The 23,322-nt window shown below is 41.5% G+C and overlaps 1 protein-coding gene across 7 annotated transcripts in view; it reads left to right on the top strand.

Annotated features, from left to right (window-relative positions):
* Positions 1 to 23,322, top strand: part of LOC121906267 (RNA-binding motif, single-stranded-interacting protein 3-like) — a 192,345-nt gene that overhangs the window by 36,591 nt on the left and 132,432 nt on the right. For 3 of the 7 annotated variants that reach the window (XM_042425030.1, XM_042425028.1, XM_042425029.1), the window contains 2 exons: positions 1,203 to 1,341; positions 17,158 to 17,375. The exons of 2 other annotated variants lie outside the window; for them this stretch is intronic. In XM_042425030.1, the coding sequence (XP_042280964.1) occupies positions 1,263 to 1,341; positions 17,158 to 17,375 (297 nt within the window). In that variant the 5' untranslated portion in view covers positions 1,203 to 1,262. Of the gene's footprint in view, positions 1 to 1,202; positions 1,342 to 16,707; positions 16,726 to 17,157; positions 17,376 to 23,322 lie in introns of those variants that run through there. 2 more of the 7 variants (XM_042425035.1, XM_042425032.1) reach the window with 2 other exon arrangements.

The following is a 23,322-nucleotide window of genomic DNA, read 5'->3' as shown; positions in this document are numbered from 1 at the left end:
GAATTGTCCCTGCCTGAGGTTTGAGATATGAGATGTTTGTTGTAAGTGTGCCTGGTCTTATGATTTTCATGTCTCTGGGTTTGTTCATTACTTTATGAACTTGTAATAATATCTTCTAGCATGCTGTCATGTTTAGTTTATGGCACAAAAAAGGAGAAAGTTGCAGTGCTTCCAGTGCATGCTGCTTTCAAAGTGAAGAGTTTGCTGCAGTGGCTGATGGTAAAATAAGCAATATCAAGGTGTGAGAGGAAATAGCATTACCTTGCAATTGAATATGAAAGGCTTATGGGTAGCGTGGTCTTCATTTTGTTTAACGCCACTGAGATACTAAGATTGAATATGTTTAAGGACATTGTGTAACAATACCACAACTGATTTTAGAATGATTTATTGAGGTTTAAACATCGTACATTTCCCACTTCTCTTTGTTCTCTGCTGTTATTGGGGCTGACATTGTGTCTCTGCTGTTGTATTCTCTCTGTTTTCCTGCCAAGTTGACATGAAGGGGTCTTGAAAAAGGCCTGAGATCAGTTCAAGGCTGTAGCCCAGTATCTCCTCTGGGTGGACACAACGGGAAGGAAGTGAAGAGTAATGGGAGGGGAAGTGAAGTTTCAAGTTTAAAGCGTAGTATTGCTAGTTGCATCACCCACATATTTACAATTGGCTCTGTGAACATTTGTCTTTTCCTCTTATCCATCCTACAACTCCAAGCAAGCACACTACAAATGATCTATTTTGGGCTTATAAAGTTTAGTTTTCTATTGTCCTTTTTTTCTAAATATCACAGCTTCACAAGCTAGAAAGGAATGCAGAGTCAGACTCAAATCATGAGTAAGCACTTACTGTAATGAGGGTAATAAAATTATAATATTGAATGGAAAAGTACAGATTTAATTTCATTGAAAGCAGAAATCCTTCTTGAATTAGAAACACATTATATGAAACACAATAGAATAGTGGGATTATGAAATACCGGAAAATCCCAAACATCTGTTAAGTTGTGATACAACAACGTATTTCACATTTTATCAACAGAGTTTCCAGTGATTCCTTCAGCAGTGACGTAAAAAGTGAGATGTATTGGACTATGTGATTCACACTCACTCTTGTGCCAGTCTGGCTGCTGGAGACAAGCAGAGGAGTAGAAAAGTGCTGACTCACCCTTCAGTTCCTGGTATCATGTACCTTCCAAACTTTCGCAGTGTTGCAGTGACCTTGAGCGGCGCATAGCGGAGTGAGTGACTGAGGAAAATGAGGAGAGGATGAGCAAGAGAGAGAGAACCCTCCAGCCTGCTTCTCGACAGATAATCTGTCAACCCCCCACCGGTCCCCAGACTCATGGTACATGCGGCACACACACACACACATATGCTACGTAGAATACATACACACACCTCTCACCAGCCGCCTACTCCTGCAGCACAGCTGAGTGTCTGACAGAGGTAGTTGGTGGAGAACGCGCATACCTCCCTCCTCTCCTCCTCCTTTTCTGCTCCATCCATCACACCCAACACACCACTTTCTTTCTCTATCTTTCACTTCCTGCCTTCTCTCTCATATATTATCTTTCATCTCTTTCATAACCGTCCTCTATTTCTTGCTGTGGGTCCATCATATTCCCTCCCACACTCTTTTTTTTCTCATTTTTTTTTCCCCCTTCCAATTTATCATGTCTTTTATTTGTCTTTGCCTGAACCACCTGAGTTAGTTGGGAGAAGAAAAAGAAATAAAAAGCTTAATCAGTGAAAAATGAACACTGTGGAGCACACACACTGGTCTGTATTCTAAATACAAGCTTGAACACTCTTAGTTATATTAGTCCTGTGAAGTACTGTAACAAACATGTGAAACAAGGCTCGCTGTGAATGGCTGTAGTTAACAAATCCGAAATTGCAAACTATTGATCAGATCACTCACTGTTCATCAGCGTGTATGCACATTCAGTGTGTGTCTCTCTCTCTTTCTCTGTGTGACACACACACACGTAGTCCAACAGATGAGTGAGCGAAATGGTATCAAGGTCTGGTCTCAGTTTTGCAAAGTGGTTGCCTCAGAGGTTTCCTGCAGGCTTTCAGCACTTTACAACCACCTCTCTGTCTTGAGTCGACACACACACACACACACACACAGATTACATCTATGTTCCCTGTGCCACTGCATACACGAACACAGAGTCATAAAACTGCAACTCCCACATCTGATTCAGTAAGTTACGTGGTCTTGCACTATAGGAACTTTGCTGGTAAGTTTCAGTGGATCATCATGTACAGGCTTTCCAATGAGAGTTTTTATTTTAGGGGGGAAATAGATACAGCAGTTAACTTGTGTGTCTTTTTTCTTCTGAGTGGGAAGAGTGCAGAATGAGTCAGTGGGCTGACATTAACCGGCAATCCAGCTAAGAGCGCAGATGCATCGCAAAGACTCAAGATGAGTCATTCCTCACATCTGAGATGATAATTGCACTTACTGACTCAATTACCACATTTGGATTTGAATTATTTTCGTGGAAGTTGTTGCAGAACAGGCCGAATTGAACAGGCATACTGGTGGCACAAAAGAATGGGAGCTATGTGAAGGGAGTGAGGGATACGGTGGTAGTAAATGCATGAGAGATGGATTTAGAATACAGAGTGTTGATGCCTCCTCCAGCATGTGCAATCATTTAGACCATTACTGGTCGTATTGTTTGTTCTTAACGTCTTTACTGCTGTCTCGTCCATCTTTCTGCCAACTTAATTTCCCTGCTATGTGACGGTAAGATTTATCGATGTGTTCCCCCACTGAGCTGCCACAGGAGGTGGAGCAGCACAGATGTGATGAAGCACTGTCCAGAATCCAAGAACTACAGTCGAGTTCTTAATCTGTGCCAAGAGCCACGTGAATGTGGGTGGAGTGATGCGGTGGGGGTTGGTGTGGAGGGCTGAAACTTCTAGAGGTGCTGTGAACTAAATTCAATTTAACATCTGTGGTGAGACATGTCCAGTTGGTGATGCTCATCTTCTAGATGGAAAAGACTGATGGGGGATTGGGGGTTGAATCAGATGATCCATCTCCATTCTGTGTTAAGTGTAAATGGGGTGGTAATGTTAAAGGAATATTTCACCCACAGATAGCAATTTTGTCATTATTGACTAATCAATCAAAACACCACTGAGCGTAACATAACACTAAAAGAGTAAGCTTGTATTCCATTCTCCTCTCCAGAAAGCTGAAGTAGACTATATTCTTTTGAGTTCCAAAAATAGTCATGAAATTACTTCAGAGGTAGTGCAGCTCGAGATATGAATAAAAGGTGAATTTTAAAACCTTGTCAATGTCCAAATGACATGCAACAGTACAAACAAACAACAAAAAGCTGTACAACAGCTGTCCTTAAAAAATACACTCCTGAGCCTTAGTGAGCTACAATTAGGGCATTTCATAAGTCAACGTTAATTCTGAGTGCAAGCTTATCATGAATAATATAATCATGTTGTGTTTTACAAATTGTGTCCCTTATTAGGGCCCAAGAGCTATCCAGACCACTGTCTGATTCATGTATGGCTGAAACTGCATCATTATCAAATCTGTATAGTCCTTCAACTGGTTGTCTAAACAAAAAAATAATATGTTAAACTGTAAAAAGCTTAAGCTATTAGTCGTTGTCAGGGCGCAAAATTAACTTTTTTTTCTACCAGCCAAATGGCTAGTAAATGTTCCAATTTTACCAGCCACTCAATAGATTATCATTGTTGTTCTGGCTGGTGAGTGAAGCAAATCTACCAGCCACGTGCATATTTTTTACCATGGTGATTTAATATTCTTCATGCCAGTTACAGTGCGAAATTGTGTGCAAGACATTTTATACTGAGGCAATACAAGTCTGCACATTAAACCAAAAAAGCACCGCTGTGCACTGGGTACCTTCAGGTTTTGGACAAGTCTCCACATATAAAGTAACTTGTAAATCCATCATACATCTGACAAAACAAAAGCCATAGCTGTTGCTTAATGAAGCATTTCATTTCCATCATCATGTCTACACCCCCACTGGATTTCAATGTATCTTTTTACTTGATGTATGTGAAGTACAGCAGTGCACTATAGCTACATAATTGTAGATTGAGGGCTCTGAAGCAGTACCTCAGTGTGCAGAATTGGCTGGTAATGAGTGTCACAATTTTCTTCTGCACAGAAATAACTGATGTGTCTGTATGTATGCATGTGAGTGTGTGTGTGTGTGTGTGTGTGTGTGTGTTCTGTGTGTGGAACAAAGATAATTGAATGTAAGTGGTGCCTATCAACTGTGGTCGTATTTCTCTGTGGTATTGAAACCTACGGAGATTTGAAAACTCATTTAGCTGTGCCACTTCAAAGAAAAGAAAATATTACGTAAAAACTATGCTGAAAGTGTGGGCACACTCCTCCTCTTGCTCCTTCTCTGCTGGTTCGGTGTAAAGTGCACAAAAGACCTGCCGTGTGGAAAATGAGTTATGCTGTGTTTTCACTGCATTTTCACTATGCTGTGATTGTTTACGTTTTCATAAATGAGAGTGCAAATGCATGCGTTTATGTGTGTGGGTGTGCTTGTGTGCCAGTGTGCGTCTGTGCACATCTTTGTCTGGACTAAGTGCATGTTTGTATTCATGCTAATTAGTGTGTCCATTGAAAAACAGGAAGCTGTTCCCAGTCTGCGAAGATGAAAGACATTCGGGCTGTGTCCAGTATTTCCTCCCTGGTGTGTTACACTGCAGCTCTACAGGATTTCACAGTGAGATCTCAGACAAAGAAAGACAGAAACAGAGCGAAAGAATGGCTCTTACAGAGTTTCAAAAGCTCCATTTCACAACAACATCAGAGTGAAAGTTTTTCTGAGATAATTGCAGCCAGGTCAGGAAGGTTCCAGTGCAGAGCGCTGCAGAAGGCGTGGAGTCAGGTTATTTGCAATTAATTGTGGCAGATGAAGTACAGCATTTTTACCTAATTTAACAAAACATACGCGTTAGATCAAACTAAACTGTAAAGATGAAAATTGAAATGGCTAAATGAAAAACGAAAAACAACTTAAAATATGCGGTATAAATGTATGTGTCTGCTTACAGTATGGACCAGCAAATGTAATGAGTTGCCAGACCTTAGCCAGATTTAATTAACTTGAAAAGAAGAGATTGGTGCGCTAATTTGATTACAGTCAACTGAGGTAAATATGATTTTTCAGATTACCTAAAATACACATAGTTGGGAAGTTAAAGGCTAATATTGAAAAGTTTTTTTTTTTCATTTAATAAAATTCAAAATGTGATCTAGTTGCTTTGCTGCCAAATCCATACATGCAGTTCAACTGTTGCAGTTTACAGAGTGATTTAATGAGATTGTTCTTATCATCAGCTATTACAATGTGTAAAACTGTGAATGATCTTGCAGTGTAAATTCCCTGTCAAATATGTTTATGAAAAGTTGAAAAGAACAGAAAATGAGTAAAAATTGATATCAGTCAAATAAGTACCTCCCTTTCTGACTGTTTTTATAGTTTATACTTGTATAAAAGTTGATAGATTAATTACAACATAGCATATTAGCCTGAAGAACTTTTATAATTAAAGTGGAAAGGATCATATTTTCTCATGCTTACGTGACAGAAGTGGCTGAAGGGGACAACTCTCCGAGTCTAATTAAACAAAGAACCTATTCATAATATGGCATGAAATATTTATTATGTGTCCTAGATACACATTCTCCAAATTTCACCTCACATTCTTACTTGAGAGAGACTCAGCTAAAGACTCTCTCCGTTATACCTGTCTGCCCTCAACACAAAAATGTACTCTGATCTCTTTTTTTTTAATATAAAACATTTCACTGTATTTGTTTTTGAAAATATTTTCGAGTCTGACAACTTAACTAGGGATGCGCCGGTCTGATACTTATATCAGATATCTGGTCCGATACTGGCCAGTCTATTTTCTAGTAAGGAAGACACACCGGCGGGCCCCGTCATTGCTGCTGTTGTTTCAGCACTGTGAAGCACAAGGCTTAATAGACCGTACAAAATGTACGCTACCTTATTATGTGAAGTTGTTTTGGACACTACATTTAGTAAATAGCAACAGTCCTGAGGAACCAGTGTAGCCTCAGTAAGACTGGCTATTGTGGCTAACCTTGCTAAGAGAAAATCAGTCAGGTGTGGCCTAAAATGTAACAGCAAAACACCTCCCCTAAGTAATTCCAATACAACCTTGAACTTAACAAAATCCTCCGTCTATCCACTTTATAACTGTGGTGGTTATATCAAAACAAGCGACTAAAAAAAGTCAGGTTTCCGTTTGATTATTTAGCAATGGCTGGCAGTTAGCATTAGCTCTGCTCCTTAGGCTCACTTCGGGTTCTTTCTCCTCTGGGATTACTTTCCTGTCTTGGTCGCGTCACCGTCACTTCGGTACTGCTGAGTCTTCCGGTAAAAAAATATACGGTCTTGGCGTTACTGCCAGTTGCCTTTAGAAAGTTGGATTTGTTCAGGTTTCTGTGTTTCTGACGGAGAAACTGCTGCAGTCAGTCAACACCACCTCTCAGTAGATTCACTTGACTCAATTCAGAAAATCCCATATTTACATTTTTTTATATTAAACAGATTAGCAGTGACACACATACACACACACACACACACATACTCACACACAAATGCTCCGTTGAGTGAGTGTATCCTGTCCTCTTCAAAACAGTAACGTTGTGTGTGTGTACTGTGCACAGTGACATTAAATAATAGCCTATGCATATAATAGCAATCGAGATAATGTCATATATCTGGATTGCAGTCAAAGACCAGTGTTGTTGAGTCATTGCAGCTAAATGTTAGCAATACGAATCAGCTGTATATTTGCTGTCTTGAACACACTCCATTCCTCCTGCAAACAAATGACTTGTATCACTCACTCATGAATTTATGATTATATTATATATTTTTAAACAAATAAACATATTTATGTTACATTTTGTTACATTAAGTTAGGAAAGCAAAATTAGGAAAGCAAAGTCAAATCTGATGTTGCCTTACACATAAAAGAATGATCCCAGTGTCTTCCACACAGTGAGGTATACAGCTTATTAATTAAACACTGGTATTGGATCAGTACTTGGTATTGGCTGATACCCAAAGCCCAAGTATTGGTATCAGGGCTGAAAATGTCGGATCGATGCATCCCTAACCTTAACAGTCACCAATAACTTAACCGCTAAATGTTTTTTTTCCTTCTGTAGGACTTTGACAGGCCTTCCTGTTTGTCAAATATTCGATTTAAGGATTGGGCCTTTGGACAATAAGACTCAGGGGGACTGCCATAAAACAGATTATTTTCCAAAACCCTTCCTCCCGTAATCAATAATCGCTGACTCAGCGTGGAGGCCCGCACAATATCGGACCGTGAGTGGAATGTCGTCTCCTTGTTGCATATTAAAAGAGCACGATTAAACGCCACAGCAGGACAAGGACAGTATAACTTAATGGCTCCTTTTTACTGCAGTTGTTAGGTCCTTGCCTTGGCCCCCAGTGAGCAATATCTTTATATTCAGCAACAGGGACAGCAGAGAAGGTAAAATATTGTTTTCACAGATTTTTCTTTTAAAGTTAACAAGGGCAATGCATGACATATTTTGTGTTAACAAGGGAGATGCTGTCCCCCCACTCAAATTGCCCCTCTCCTGTTAAAAGCCACCAGGGTATGAAGCGGAAGCCGTCGCTGTGAGGAATGAAGGCCATTGAGTTAAGCTTGTTGAGTTTAATGGAGCAGGAAGGCTATAGTAGAAGTAATGGCTGAGGGTGAGCTTAGCTACAGGCCTGTCAGGTACCACAGGGAGAGGAGAGGAAGGTTATATCCTGCAAGATAATGCTATCTTTTTTAGCGCTTACACCCATTCATTGTAATTTTACATTGTACACTATATTTTCATTGTTTTGGCTTTGTTCCACTGAATATTCAGCATGTGCGATTAGAGGTGTAGTAACAGCAATAGCAAAAAGAATGCTGAAATTTCAACAGAACACTACACAAATGACTGTATCTTCAACCTTTAATATCCATCATTACTAATTAATATTAAGGCCTTGAATGATTGCCCCACTGGGTAATTAAGAGCAGATTGAAAAAAGAAGAAGCATCAAAGGATGACATTTGGCTCTAATATGGTAACGTCAGCTAGCTGTTGCTTTTAGTCACCAATGGTTTATGTCTGTGTGATGGTGATATGGGGCAGGTGTTGTGGTTGTTAATGGTCGGTTTTATGTCTGGCGTAGTTTGTCCTAGAGGTTGAGCCGCAATTCTGCTGATTGATTGTAGTGCAGTCCTGTCTGTGTAGTCATAATGGTCACAATGAAAGGTTTGATTTCATTTATTAAAGTACAGATCACTGTCCTCCTTTTCTCTCCTCTCCTCTCCTCTCCTCCTGTCTCCTCTCCTCTCCTCTCTCCTCTCCTCTCTGCCAGATGGCTGCTCCTTAATCAAACTCTCGTACCTCAGAGAGGTAAACACATTACGCTGCCCTGATTACACTGACTTGGCGAAGCATACTGCGTGGGTGTGTGTGTGTAGGTCTTGCATGTGTGTCACAGCAAGTGCATATTTATTTGTGTGTATGGAACAAGTGAATGGGGGTGGGGGGGTGGTGGTGGTGGTTATGCTCTTGGGCACTCTTACTTATTAAGAGCTGGGACACACACACAAATACAGCATGGGTGCAGAAATGATCACTCAGCATATACATAGAAAATCACTCATTCTCTTAATCTCTCATTCTCGGACAGTAAACAATCCCCCTGGCCCACTGTAGCTATGGAAACACTTCATGCCGCAGGCCCCTCATATGGCTGCACTAGTCTGTTCTACAATGTAGTATACTATAGTTATCCCTGCCATGGATTGAGGCAGGCAGGCTGCTGTCATACATTCCTGCAAAAGCCATAAAGGCTCCTGTCATAAAATCCCACAGATCTATAAGCCCTTGGGCTTGATGTCACACAGTAATGTATGTCTAGCTGTGAAAACACTGACTTCGAGGCGTGCCGTGTAACTTGCTTTGGCAGGGGGAACAAAGCAGAGTGGGGCTGCAGCGCTAATAGTCTGGCAGCCTGATAGAGGCAAACAGAACGGTTTTCACAGGACTCGGCTGACCGAGTGCCGAACGACTGCGGTGTGGCTCTTCTGCGTTTCTTGGGCTCTGGAAACTCTGAGGGAAGAAAGTGAGAATGTTACATGCTGTTGAGTTATAATAGTAGTCTTACACTGAACAAACTTAAGCTGATTTAGTTTTATTGACCTCAGTTTTCAGGGCAGGGCAGATATCCAAAGGAGAGGGAAGTGATTTAGGTGCTGAGTGACAGCGCCGTGGTTTAGAAAATTCTGAGCACTGGAATAAAAGGTGCACTAATGAAGAAACTTTCAGCACAGTGAATGTAGACTTTGACAGTTGCCTTAATTTTTTTTAGAAAGGATTATTTCGGTGTAACTATGGTAAGACTTGAATTGCCATGTAAATTACTGAAATGTACAAAAATATAACAGTCCTTAATTTTACCCATCTCAACAGCAAAGCAATACATAGAGTTTGTGTATAACAGGCCAGAAGTAAGAGAGTAAATTTCCTGTATGAATGTAGAGCTGTGTATGATCCAAAGCAACCACTCCTACTTATCTTCACAGCCTTCCAGTTTATAATCTATGGAGACCAGTTTTCTTGGTGGAGTACATTTTCAAGGGTAAAGAGGTGAAGATTTGGATGTGAATGACCTCTAAAGATTTCATCTAATGTATTTTATGGATTTGTTTAAGTCCAGCGCACATTGGCCGAACATTCTACAGCATAGTGGCACAGTCGAGACACAGCGATCCAAATACTATACTATCATACAATACTAATAATACAAACAGTGCATATCTCGTTCTTTTTTCTGGGGTAAAGGACATTATACATACGTAGCTATTTTCTTCAATTTCCTTCAATATGGTGCATCCAAGTTCAGGCAATGACATTAAAGTGTAGGAAATTGTGTGGTTAAGGTGTATGTGGCAGAAAATAATGGAGAGTAGTTATTTTGGATATCAAATTAAGCTGGCATCTAGAGTAAAACTATGCTACACATAATTAGCAGTGATGATGCCGGCCTTTGATGAGGCCTGATGAGATGTAGTGAAAACCTTCATGCATTATAATGTTTTTGTGGTGTGCAACAGCGTGGGCGTTGAGAGAATTACCAGTATGAATATGGATGTTGGGTGAGCATCATGAGAGTAAATGTGCTTACTCTATTGATTAAATCTCCCATCAGTCACCAAGCAGCGTGGTCCCCGTCCTCTCTCTCTCTCTCCCTCTCTCTCTCTCCCCATCTCTCTACTCATCTCTGTCAAGGCGGGCTCAGTGGAGTGGTTAAATTGTCCATAGCGCGTAAACGCTCGTTTATAAAAGCCGACAGACGTGGCGGTCGTTTGCTGAAATTAATTACCCCTCGGAGCCACAGCAAGCATGGGCCCTAGTCAGTCAGTCATGGTCCACCACCTCCAAGGCCCCGTACCTGCAGAGAGAGAGAGAGAGAGAGAGAGAGAGAGAGGGAGAGAGAGCCAGGGAGACATTAAGTCTGCAACAATGAAGCTGATTCAAAAGAAAGGGATGAATGAAAATCGAGGAGTCTGAAATATTTTTGAGTTGATGCATACATTTTTCTGTAAACCCACCAATGGGGAAAAAAGTGACGGCACAAGTCACCAAACAGACCCCAAACCTCCAAAAGACAAGTAAAAGTCCAAGTAATGAAAAAGTCTGAGGAAAAACAATGTAGCATCTAGGTTATTAATCCAAATTGCACATTTTCAGCTGTGAAATATCACTCCGTGTGTCTATTTTCCATATTTTGCTTAAGCAAAAGATCCACAGAGTGGAGAGTTTTGCGCTGACGTAGCCCGAGACGATAATGCGATACAGACCATAGTGACATCAAACTAATCAGAATGTATTCATCTTCAACAAAAGTAACTTAATGAACTTCAGCACTATCTGATGCAACACTTCTCTAATATTAATAAAAGCTTCATCTTCTGTCTGATTTGCATAATTGTTCAAATGAATCCACTGACGCACTGTTCTTTCTTCCTTTTTAATAAAGTGATGATTTGTGTAAAAGTGAGCTGTGGCTTGCGGTTGAGAGGAGAGGGGAGGGTAGGAGGCGAGGGGAGGAGTGAAGGGAGCAGAGAGGAGGATGGGAGGAGCGGGGATTTGCAAGGGGCCTAAGGTGATTTGTCACCGTTTTGATTCAATAAAGCGTACTGTGTCGTACAAGGGGTTATTTGTTTGAAGTGATTTTTCATATGGCTTTATGACCACGGAGATAGTTTGGAATGTGCGTCTCATATTGTGTAACTTAATATCTCTCTTCTCTTGTCTCCCTAGCTGTCTCATTGACTGAGACATCAACATGTTTAATCTACTTATTGTTTGTGTCCATTACAAGCTGCATGCAACCTTTTTCAACCTTTGAATAGTGTTGTTGTTAACTGTAAGTGCTCTAAAATTGTGGAACTAAACTAAGCCAAATGTCATGAAATGACAAATGTAAATTAAATAATAATTATGTGTTTTTTCCAGGTCAGGTGGTGCATGTGCGTAGAATCATACTGCCATTACCAACACTCTCTCGGTTTATGGTCACACAGCTCTGGCCCCAGAATAGTGCAGCAGAGCTTTTTCACTAATGGAGTCACCAATTTCCTGGAGGTTTGAATTGGCCTTTGCCTCAGTAAAATGAGGTTGGCAAATGTAACTTGGATGTGATGTAGATATTAACACGCAAACATGCTTCTCTTTTCTTGTGACACTGCTTCTATTTTCTGTGTGTTTAAACCTGAATTCTTCTCATTCGATTTTGTGGATCGCAGAAACCTAAAGCAGTTTATTCCACGTTCTCTGCAGGCTCCGTTTCGTGTTTATATCTCAGGAGACCTTCAAAAAGACAAATACCCTCATGCTGCATGTGGCAATTGGATGTAATAGTCCATTTACTACTGTAAATCGCCTTTGTGCAAATACCACCGCATGTGTTTGTGCGCGTGTGTATGTGTGTGTAAGTGTGTTTGTGTGATGATATCTTGGCCGGTGTTTTCCTTGAAAACTGACCAGAGCAGCTTCTGTAGAATAGGACTATCGTCATCATGACCTCTTCTGTTTTCCCAGCTGTGTCTGAGCTAAGATGTGAGGCTTTTTCTCCTCTTTTTTTTTTCTGGCTCAGTGTTTGTTATATATCTGGTGGTCAGCGATGGGAGGAACACATCCCTGAGTCACAGCATGGCCTTTCCTGCTCCATTTGAAAACTGCTTTGATGACCGGGGGCTTTAAGAACACACAGTGTCAATGAAAACACTTTGATATTTTGCTCCAGCTGTCAGTTTATGTCTGGTGTTTGTCAGCCGTTGAACATGGGAAATAATGTCTCTCTTAGAAGAAAGCCCTTTTTACAAAGAAATGCCGATGTAGCTATTTCGTCTCTATGCATATTCAGTCTTTAGAAACAATTTGGCAATTAGATTGAGGTCTGTTTGATATTAAAATTAATGCAATTAACCAGTGTGTATTTACCACCATTATTATGGCTGTCGTGTCACTAGACAAGGTAATTAGGAAGCTTTATTATAGCAGCAGAGTATAGAGTGAGATGTAAAGATTGCGCCTCTCATAATAGGATTGTACTGTGCAGTTGGAAGAATCAATTCTCTCTCTTTGTCTTCTCAAACTGCAGTGTCAGCCGTATCTTAATTTTTCATGAAAACTAGCTTCTCACACGTAGTAGACACACACAACACTCAGACACACACTTGATCTCCCTGTATCTCTCTGTCATTTGGCATTCCACATGTTGTGCCAGTGAATGAATATATAACCTTCCTCAATCAGCCTGCTTAGCTTCTGTGTGCGTACAACACTTCAGACCGCAAAGATTCAGGAACGCACACTTCTTAACTACAGGTGCAGTATAATCAATATGGCTCTTTTTTGTTTGCAGCGCCTCCACTACATGCTTATATATTTCGCTATAGAGTTCAGGCTGGAGTGACTGCAAGATGAGCCCATGCAGCAACTCCGCCATCGAGAAGAGTGTCTCAGTGAATTAACTAACCTGTTACATGAATTGCATGTAACAGGTTAGTTCATTCACTAAATGGTAGCCCCACACAGAATGTACAAAAACGCATTTTATCATAGGAGATGCTCTTATGAATGAAAATTGTGATAGCCTTGAAAACTAACCTATGTGAGCTTAATCAAAATATGGAGGAAAGATGTATTGATTGTTCCACCATCCCTAGTTTACAGCAGTGTTCGTACTTTATTTTGCTAGGTAGGTACATGAATCTGTCACGTGATATTTCTTTGTTAATTAGTTCATTTTATTTCATAAAGGGGTTTTGCGACAAGTTTCTAAAATGTCGACCATGAACACACGATTGCAGGTTTGGGCTGGTGTTTGTGGCGTTAATAATGATATGATGTAAAATTTTATCTTAGTGTTTTCACATTTCATCTCAGTTACTGTAGTTATTTTTCACTTGTGCCAATGCTGCTGATTTCTGATTAGAAGCAGCTTTTAATTCAATAAGGCTGTGTGAAATGACAGGGACCTGCGTCACTGCCAGCATGAGAGCATATTTGATGTTATATATTTGTGTTCATCTTAACAACTTGTCAGCTGATGACTTCAACATGACTTTTATCGGTGTGCATCCTTATAGGCTGAGTCACTTCTTGACTTTCATTTACAAGTGACCTTTACCTGCATCATCCGAAGAGCCATTAGCTGATGACTAACTTCCTGTCTGCATTCATCTGGGTGGCAGAGAATGTGCGCTACTGTTGTTACTGATGATGATGAAGATCATATAACTTACTATCACAAGGATATTCACATTTCTTTTAAAATGTATGTAAAAGCAACTGGCCATATATCAGAAAAAATGCAATACAAAAACAATACAAAACTTTTGTCAAAAACAATAATATATTAGAATACATGATACCTGAATAGAGCAACTTTAATGATTTCCATGGGTTAATTTGATCATAGCAGTAATTAACAAGACACATAAAAAGAGATAAAATAGCACATCATCTTCTTAAACAAAGCCAACAATTACAAAAATTATGTATTAATTCATTCATGCTAAAAATTATAATTGTGTACAAATTATAGCATGTAATGTATGCAGTCCTGAAGACACATTTATTTGTATCTCTGGAATACTCAATTTGTCTGGTGGTTAACAAGGCAATGCAGATGAAAATGAAAACACGGTGATTCTTGGGAGTCCAGGCTATTGCCTCCAGGCATGATGATACTGTTGTACTGTGTTATAGGTTCACACACCAGTGCAGTGGTAATACAAGATACAAGAGACAAGAGAAAATTCTCTTTATTAACTGAAACCTAGATTAAGCCCAGTGCAAACTATAATAACACCTCTGCAGCTTCCTCAAACTTCACCACTGATGTACACAACGTTTACCCACTTTCCAAATGTGAAGTATGCTCATCCCACCAGGGCATTTATGCATAGGTTACACTGGTTTGTATGTTGTGAGGGCATTATTGCATCCCTGATTAATTGCAGTCCATATTCCCTGCCTGTCCCAGTCTGTATTGAACATGTTGGATATTTTTATTAGTGAGTGGTCACACAAGCAGACGTCAAAATGGAAAAACGATATTTTGGAAATGGAAATGTGTGTTGTCTTTGACGAAAAAAATCACTGACATCAAGCCTAACTCTATGCAAATTTAGTTTACAAATGATTTTACCTTCTATATTCTACATTGGAAGATGTTTAGTTGTTAGTTTACCTCAGGCAAACATATCATTATTGTGTAGGCTGATAGATGAATGCTGTAAAAATACTGACAGACATGTGGGCACAATGACAAAACTCTCAGATAGGCACACAATAGAACAAAGACAGTGATGTGTTTTTGCATTACAGCCTGCAAAGTAGTTTAATGGCCCGCAAGAACATGAAAGCCCTTATCGTAGAGGAGGTTTTTATGTTTGCATTCTGTTCTCGTGCCCCTTTTCCACTGCAGTGAACTTGCATTGTCTGCCAACCCTTGTCTCTTTCACACACACACGCACAGCTGCAGTCAGAGGGCACAGCAGTCTTTTCATGCATGGCTCACTGTGCTTATGTAAGATCACTACTTAAACCTGGTTACATCACATAACAGGCAGCACTGTGTCAGTGGGTCACTGTGCCACACTACCACTGAACTACATACACGCTCTATGTTGGGCACCGTGCGTGTCTGAATGGAGAATCTCTGCGTGCACTGAGGCATTCGCACACATTTTTGAATGGTCATTGAAGCCTGTGTGCTTGCATGTTTTTATGCAGGTGCATTTGCATGATCTAATTGTGCCATTCTGTATGATAGACAGTAGAAAAATATAATAAGAAAAATGGATATTATGTCTTACTAATGCACAGTTTAATGAATCCAAAGACAGCTTTTGTTATAGAAAATGTGCCATTGCTGCGCCTATAGAGTGCCAGTAGGGGGGCCTCTCTGTTTCCAAATTCTACTCCTTGTGTATCCTCTTTTCACCCTTTACCCTTCTGCTCCTGCTCTTCATACTCCCTCCCCAACTCCGCCTCTCAGTCAGCAGAACAGCCCATCTCTGTCTCTCTCTTTTTCTCTCAGTTTCTATTTAGTACACACACACACACACACACACACACACGCACACCAGGGCTTGAATGAGGGCAGGACCAACCACTCCCACTGTTCTATAGTTCCATGAAAAACACAGAGGGAGAGAGACACAGACAGAGAGAGGGAGAGAGAGAGGGAGAGAGAGAGGGAGGGAGGAGCGTCGCTGCGCTGAAGCCGAGCCCCTCTATGCCTCAGCACGCAGAGTGGAGCAGACGGCAACAGCCACACAAACACACTCCCCTCTCAGTTACATGCACAGTCACACACATACCACACGCACACACACCACCACCACCGCTGCCGCCGCCACCACCACTACCACCACCACCACCACCACCACCATACACACACAGTGACGGCTGCCAGGCGCAGTGGGAAGCAAGCTGTCAGGGAGAGAGCCTGAGAAGAAAGAGAGGGATCGCAGAAGGGAAGAGAAGAAAAGAGAAGAGAGTTGGAGGAGGCACCTTGTGGATCAGAAGGGATTTTCCTCTGTGTGAGTGCGCGTCTGGATAAGGCTATCTGCTTCTTCCTGAGCGAGAGGAGTTTTTACCAAGGCTTTTTCTTTTGCTCATCCTTCACGCCGGGCTCCATCGATATCTACCTATCTATCCCCGGAGCTTAACAAAAGAGGGAGGGAGTGAGTGAGAGTGAGAAAAAAGGCACAGCTTCAGCTTCAGACCACCCTCTCTCCTCCTCCTCCTCCTCCTCCTCCTCCTCCTCCTCCTCCTTCCCATCTCCTCCTCTCCTCTTCTCTTCTCTCCAGCTCCACATCCATGTGTGAGTTCACTGATTTCACTTGTCTTTAGAGGATAGAGCAGAGGACAGCGTGTGTTCTCCAGGATACAGCCGAGCTCCCGGCGGGATCAGGGTCTCGTCTGGTGTGAGAGAGAGGGAGGAAGAACGAGACAAGGAAACGGATACACAGGAAGAGAGAAAGAGACGGAGAGAGACAAGAGAAAGACGCTGGAAAGCAAATTGAGGGGCATGTTCAGGGCAGCAGAGAAGAGAGAAGAGTGAGTGTGATTTTTAGAGCGGAGAGTGCAAGGAACCGGCAACCGGATCCCATCCATTCCTCCCTCCTCCTCCTCTTCCTCCTCCTCCTCCTCCTCCTCCTCCTCTTCCTCCTCCTCATCATCTTCTTCTTCTTCCCTCTCCTTTTACCCTTTCTCCGTCCTGCTGTTCATTCCCCCCTGTTGTTTCCTGTATTGCCTCCTGCTATCCTTTCATATCTTCCTTTCCTTCACCCTTCCTTCTCCTCTTCCAACCCCCCTTTTTTGCTGCCACTCCGGATTCCTTCTGTCTCTCTTTCCAGACCTACAGGAGGACTGGTTTTGTGAGGTTCCCTGTGAGCTCCCAGACAAGTAGACAGACTAAAATTTCAAGTACCATCGGACCCTTTATCCATCCCTTCCTCTGTGCTTTTATCACACACATACCTCCGCCAGCAAGAGAAGAGCGTTTTCTCTCTGCGTCCTCGACACTTGGAAACAGTCGTCTTAAGGATCCAGGCCAGACCCTCAGAGTGATCGTACCCCACCTGCGAGCTTCTATCTCCAGCCTCCAGGACCTTCAGTTGGATTCCAGCTACATGGGAAAACGTTTGGAGCAGCAGCCAATGTACCCCCACTACACCTACTACTACCCCCACTATCTCCAGACCAAGGTAGGATGGTCAGCAGTGTTGACCTATTTTACCCCTCTACTTCAAAGGCAATAAACAGGCTTGTGTGTTGCAAATGCACATTAGTGTTTCATCTTTAGAGTCTCAGGATCGTCTTTTGATCATCTCTTTAATGAACTCTATCTGCTGCCTCTTTAAATCTTCTTTTCTAATCAGTGCCAGATCAAGACAGAATTCGTTTTTCACAAGTGTTTGGTTTACAAGTAATTCTTCCCACAACTATGTAATGTTCCTTTATCTATGAACCAGGATCCAAAAAAAGGGTCTGGTCGCAGTGCATGAGCATATCAAAAGAGTAAGATAAGTGTTTCACCAACATTAAAATGTACTCCGTTTGGATCTTAGGCCACAACAGTGTGAGAAAGCACAGAGGTAGAAGCTGAAATTGCCTCATAAGACGGATTGCTAAACAGCCCGTTTGTCCCCTCACCCCCATCTGTCTCTGAGCAGGGAGATACTAGTGTCACTCAGCTGGGTTTTTTCCTTTTTCCTCCACTCCCCCTGTCAGCGCTTGACCCCATCCTCCCCTCTCCGACCCCACCAGCTCCAAGTTCAAGTTCAGGGCATGAGGCCCACCCTTCCCTCAGCCCTTGTTTTCTCTCCCACTTTGTCCCTCTCCCTCTCTGTCACACCACCACCACCACCACCACCACCAACATCACCACCCTCTATCTATCCCTCTCTTCACTGGCCATCCCCACCCCGTACTCCCAGCCCACACTCACCCATGATAGCCTATTTGTAGACGTGATTGATGGAACCTGATACAGTTCTCCGATTACCTAGAGTAGAGAAAACTGAGCTCAGTGTGATGTTTTCTTTCTTTCTTTCTTGTTGTTCTTTCTGTTTTATTCCAATTGTCTTGGCATGGCATGCATACACTAAGATACACACACACACACACACTCACACACTTTGAGTCTTCTACCACCAAGACGAGGAAAATGGATTACTAAGGCCCAATCGATTGCTCCTGCATCATATCGCCTGGCCCGCCATTCCCTTTGTCTGCTGTGATTCATTTGTTTTTTCTTTCGTGCGATAGTAAGTGTGAGGAGTTGGCAGGTTTGTTGCAATATTTAGTAAATGTGTACATGTCAGTAGGCAAGAGAGATGGAGACAGGAGAAAAGATAAAAGTATAGGTGCGGGATGCTATGAGAATAGAGAGATCATGCTATTGGGGGGACACAGTGTGGGAAGAACAGGTGAGAAAATTATTGCTCTACGGTTAAAAATACATTGAACCTGAACCAAATGCAGACTGTATGATGCCTTCGCTGAAATAGCAAGAGATCTTGTCCCAGTCTTGAGTATTAGTTCAACCACCAATACATTTGTGGGGTTACTTAAAGTTTTTTTGCCTTAGATCCCAATCCAACTTCTTTAATTCTTTAATTTAAAAAAAAGTTTAAATTTGATGTTTATATTTCTCCACTTTAGGCAGTGCACACAATGTACATTACAATCAGTAAATTCAGAACAGTTTCTAAGAAGTTTCTATATAGAGTACCTGCATGGCTGCACACTTTCATGTTTTTCATTTATTTTTAACAAACTGTAAAAATATAAATATCTCTTGTAATTACAAAACCACTGACCCAAAAGAAAGTGCACACCCCCAAAATAACTTTTAAAGCACAATCACATTTGAATTTGGTGCAGTATCAAATTAGTCATGTTAAAAGAGACTGTTATTGCCGCCTTGCAAAACACAAAGATTACAAGTGGATGTAAGCCTGCTTTAATTTTCCAATTTAAAAATGGCTCCACATTGAAGACGTTTTCACTGCTTGTTAAGTTTTTATAACACATGCCACGCCGCCACAAGTTGTGGATAATGTCAGTTTACGACGATGACTGTACATATCAACGCTAGTGGAGATGGAGCACAATGAGGTAAAAGAGAAAAGGATTGGAATTTTAATAGATTTAATATAGCTGATACTGATCAACTAAAATATGTCATATCAACCCAGGACATCCGTAACCAAGACAGATTCAGTTCAGTTCAAGTACTCACTGACTAAAAACATTTAGTTTGTTTTAACACACCTTCAGTAGCAGCTCTTTAGCTTCAGTTTAGAAATGAAAATATTTTTTTTTCTCCAGTTAACAGCGAGACTACATTCGCAGATGACATGTGCACTCTTTTACGACCTGCCAACCTTATCTGCTGATCTCAGAGCTGCACACATTCACATCTGGGAGCTGTCTGATGTTTTTAAGGGTGCTCAAGATGAACAAACAGAAGCTGGAAACTGCTTGTTAATGCACATCTGTGATTTGGTTGCAATAAACAACGTCTCCAGTGATAAGCGCGCCTTTTTGTTTGCTAATCTGGAGAAGTAAATGGATGTCTGCTACTGAATAATATAAAATATGTGTATGGTAATTGTCTCTAAAAAAGTGTTTTTTAATCTTTTTTCTCTCTCCAGAATGAATTAAATAAAAACAATATCTTGATTAATATTTTTCTTTTTTCAAACACTGCAAAAAACCTCTTGTCAATGAGTGTTTTTGGCAGCATTTTAATCATTAATTTTGTGGTTGCGTGCACTAAAACTTCATATTCTTTGTATGAAATTGTTGCGATTGCGTCATATTTGTAATAAGGTATACTCTTATTTCGAGTAATAAAGCAGTTCTTCACAGCCTTGTCAGTGAATCCAGGGGCATCTAATAAATTCTCTTTGTGATTTGTCAGTTTATTACACATGATATTATGCTGCATGCACATGTATGTTAGATTAACTTCAACATTTGATGCACATGTGTCACAGCGCTTTATGTGTACAGATGTCACCGTGTCACACTGCTGTCTCTTGTTCTATGATTTATCTCGATCAGTTCAGGGTCATCTCATTTCTCTCAAGTATCTGCAACAAGCATCTGGCCTAGACCATCACTTCATTCTTTACACACCATCCATCCCTCCATCCCACCAGCCCTCCCTCTCTCTACTGTCAAGGTCAAATCAAATTGGATCCTACCTTCCCCAGTGTTCTCTCTCGGCTGCGCCTGCATGTGTGTGTGTTCACATACACATCCATATATGAATAAAACCTGCATCTGTATGTCAGCTTTGCATCCGTGGCTGTACATTAACCTGTATCTTTGTCTTTCACTGCACTGAGTTTATCTTGCACACTTCTGTATGTACTGTGTGTGTGTAAATTCTATGTACAGGCATCCTGCAGTGGAATGGCGTGACTTTTCCACTGGGTGGGGCTACGGTCCCAGGTAGCTCTATGTATTTTGTCCCTGAGCATACGCCGTACAATGTAGCAAAGAGCCAGCTGCCGGTGGCTAGCGGCTCGGGTAGCAGTTTCTAAAAGTTTAAAAAAGTATCTTTGGGTTGCTGCTTAGAAACTGTTTTCACTTTACAGTTATCACCACAGTACCACAATGATCCGTGTACGTTTTGCCTGCCTGCCCAAATGTTATCTAATAAGGAAGCAGCAATTGGCCAATCTGGCAACATTTCTTGGGTGTAAAATTTTCTGCCCCAGATCCAGTTATTTTCGGCGTGCAGTGTCAACCAATCAGGGGCCACCAGGAAAAGCCAAACATATTACACAGTTGGTGCCAGATTGGATCAGCCAGAGGGACAATTTGCGAAACTCTTGCAAGATCTGTATTTATTGTGTTTCTTCATTGTGCACGTAACCCTAACCCTAACCTTATCACTAACCTTAACCCCACTCATCAGGTTTTGTCCTTGCGGCTGATCCAACTTAGCATTTACCATATTACATGCAAACCACTGTTGGGCGGCAAAAAGTACACCCTTCGGCACACAGAGATTGTAGGCAGTGCTTTTTCATCAGTCATTGCATGTTTCTGTAATTATGTGGGATTTATATGAGAGTAAAAGAGTGGAATTTTTATACAGACACAACAAAACAATATCAAAAACAACTTTTCATTAAAATATGCATTTCACAATTGGAATTTCAGGAGGGACGGCACCCCAGCACCCTCAATGGACCACACGCCCCAATATCCTGTGTGTGTGTGTGTGTCTGCATGTGTGTGGCCTCTGAACGGTGACTCCCCTGCCTGACCCTTTCTCAGTATAGCTTGCTGTCATTAAAGCTCTCTGGATCCCAGAAGAACAGTTCTGTGTGTGTGTGTGTGTGTGTGCGTGTCTGAGGCCCCATAGAATAGCTGAGTTATACATCTATATGGACCAGCATAGTGTTTGATCTGCCTGTGCTGCTCTTTGACTTCAAATATGAGTGTGTGTGTGTGTGTGGGTGTGAATGTAGGTGTGCAGGTGGCTTTCAAGCTTTTTTCTTTGTGTACACTGGACAAAAGCAGACAAAGACTTAATGGTAGTATTTATTGTGTGGGCTGTTGGCTGGACAGCAGGGAGCAGCCCTATAAACACGAATGTCTGTCACTGACTGAGTGAGTGAATCACTAACTGAGTGATGAAGTTACACCATTGGTCAGCCAAAGCTGCTGAGGGCTGACCAATGGTGTAGTTTCATCACTCGCCTCAGCTGGGTGTCGCCATGTGTCACCACTTCCTGTATCCGTTGTTTCAAATTAAAAGCCCTCTGGTGTTTCATACATGGGCCAGCCGTATACTAGGTTTTTACCCAGTCTCGTAAGCTCTTTGTCACACCTTCCACCTCTGTCTTGCTTGCTCTCCCTCTCTTTCTCTCTCCCTCTCGCTCTATCTTGCTCACTGATCTGATTGGAGATGTAAATGGCCTCTTATTAATCTTGATTCCAGAGAGTGGAGGCTCTCCTCCTGTGGAAATCAATCGTGTGTGTATATGTGCACTGCCTTCTGTGCCTCTCTTACAATAGCAATCTTAAACACACACACACAAGCACACATGCACCATCTTCGCACAAAGGCAGTTATGAAATGACTAAACTAACAATGCCTAGCCAGATGACAGAGTATGTATAAATGTGAGGCTATTAAACAGAGAATTGCTCTTGCTCGGCCTCCATAATGGGTTATAGGTACAGTTAGTGTACATTAGCAGGGGGTGGGGAGGGACAGCATGCACTCTTATATGAGCCTAGTGGCCCTTAATCATGGCTATAAGAGGGATTGAGGGGATCGGAGGGAGGGGATAACGCTCAGGCGCAGCTGCATTGTTGTATTCTCTGTGATTAGTTAAAATTTAACCAGAGGGTATAGCTGGAGGGACTTTAACCCTACAAGCAATAGCTCAAATCTATCATTCTTAAATACAATCAATGTTCAAGATTTTCTTAATTGCCTCTGTGAGCTGGTTTCAGTCGATGCCCGTTCTGTTTCTTAGCAGGCATAATTTAGTAATCAGCTGAAAGCATTTTTCTTACGTTTTGCAGGAAATCCATTCTGTGAAATCCCTAATTGGTCCAAATGACAGTGCAAAACAAATTATTGTGGCTTGTGATTGCTGCTGTGACTTTTTAAGTGTTTTGGCATGGTTGGGGTGGAATATGTCATCACAGCAAAAACAACAAAATCTAACATGCTATCTTTTTAAGACGCAGAAAAATGGCATTGATCATATACGCTATACTGTGTTCTTGTTCTACTCTTTCTTTTCACGTATGTTCTTTCCCACCCTAAAGCTTAGACACTCAGAGAAACATTCTTATAAATTTCATCTGCCGGACACCTCTCTCTCTTCTCTCCTGTTATGCCTCCATTCTCTGCTGTTGCTGCTCTACTTTCCCTTTGCACGTGATTTTACGTCTCTTTCTATATACACGCCTATGTGTGAACTTTCATCTATATATGCATGCATGGTACGCCTCTGAATGTAGTAGCGCTATTCACGTTTTTTTTATCTTTTTAGCCTCTGATGATGATTGACTGAGGATGTGAATCTTTGATGATAATCACTAAGAGCGAGATAAGAGAGAGGTTGAAAGAGAAAAAAAAGTCACACTATCAACCAGCCGATCATTAGTTTG

This window comes from Thunnus maccoyii, chromosome 10 (assembly GCF_910596095.1).
Source record: "Thunnus maccoyii chromosome 10, fThuMac1.1, whole genome shotgun sequence".
Classification (NCBI taxonomy): domain Eukaryota; kingdom Metazoa; phylum Chordata; class Actinopteri; order Scombriformes; family Scombridae; genus Thunnus; species Thunnus maccoyii.
The sequence above is the reverse complement of the archived record's forward strand: the minus strand, read 5'-3'. Positions and strand labels throughout refer to the sequence as shown.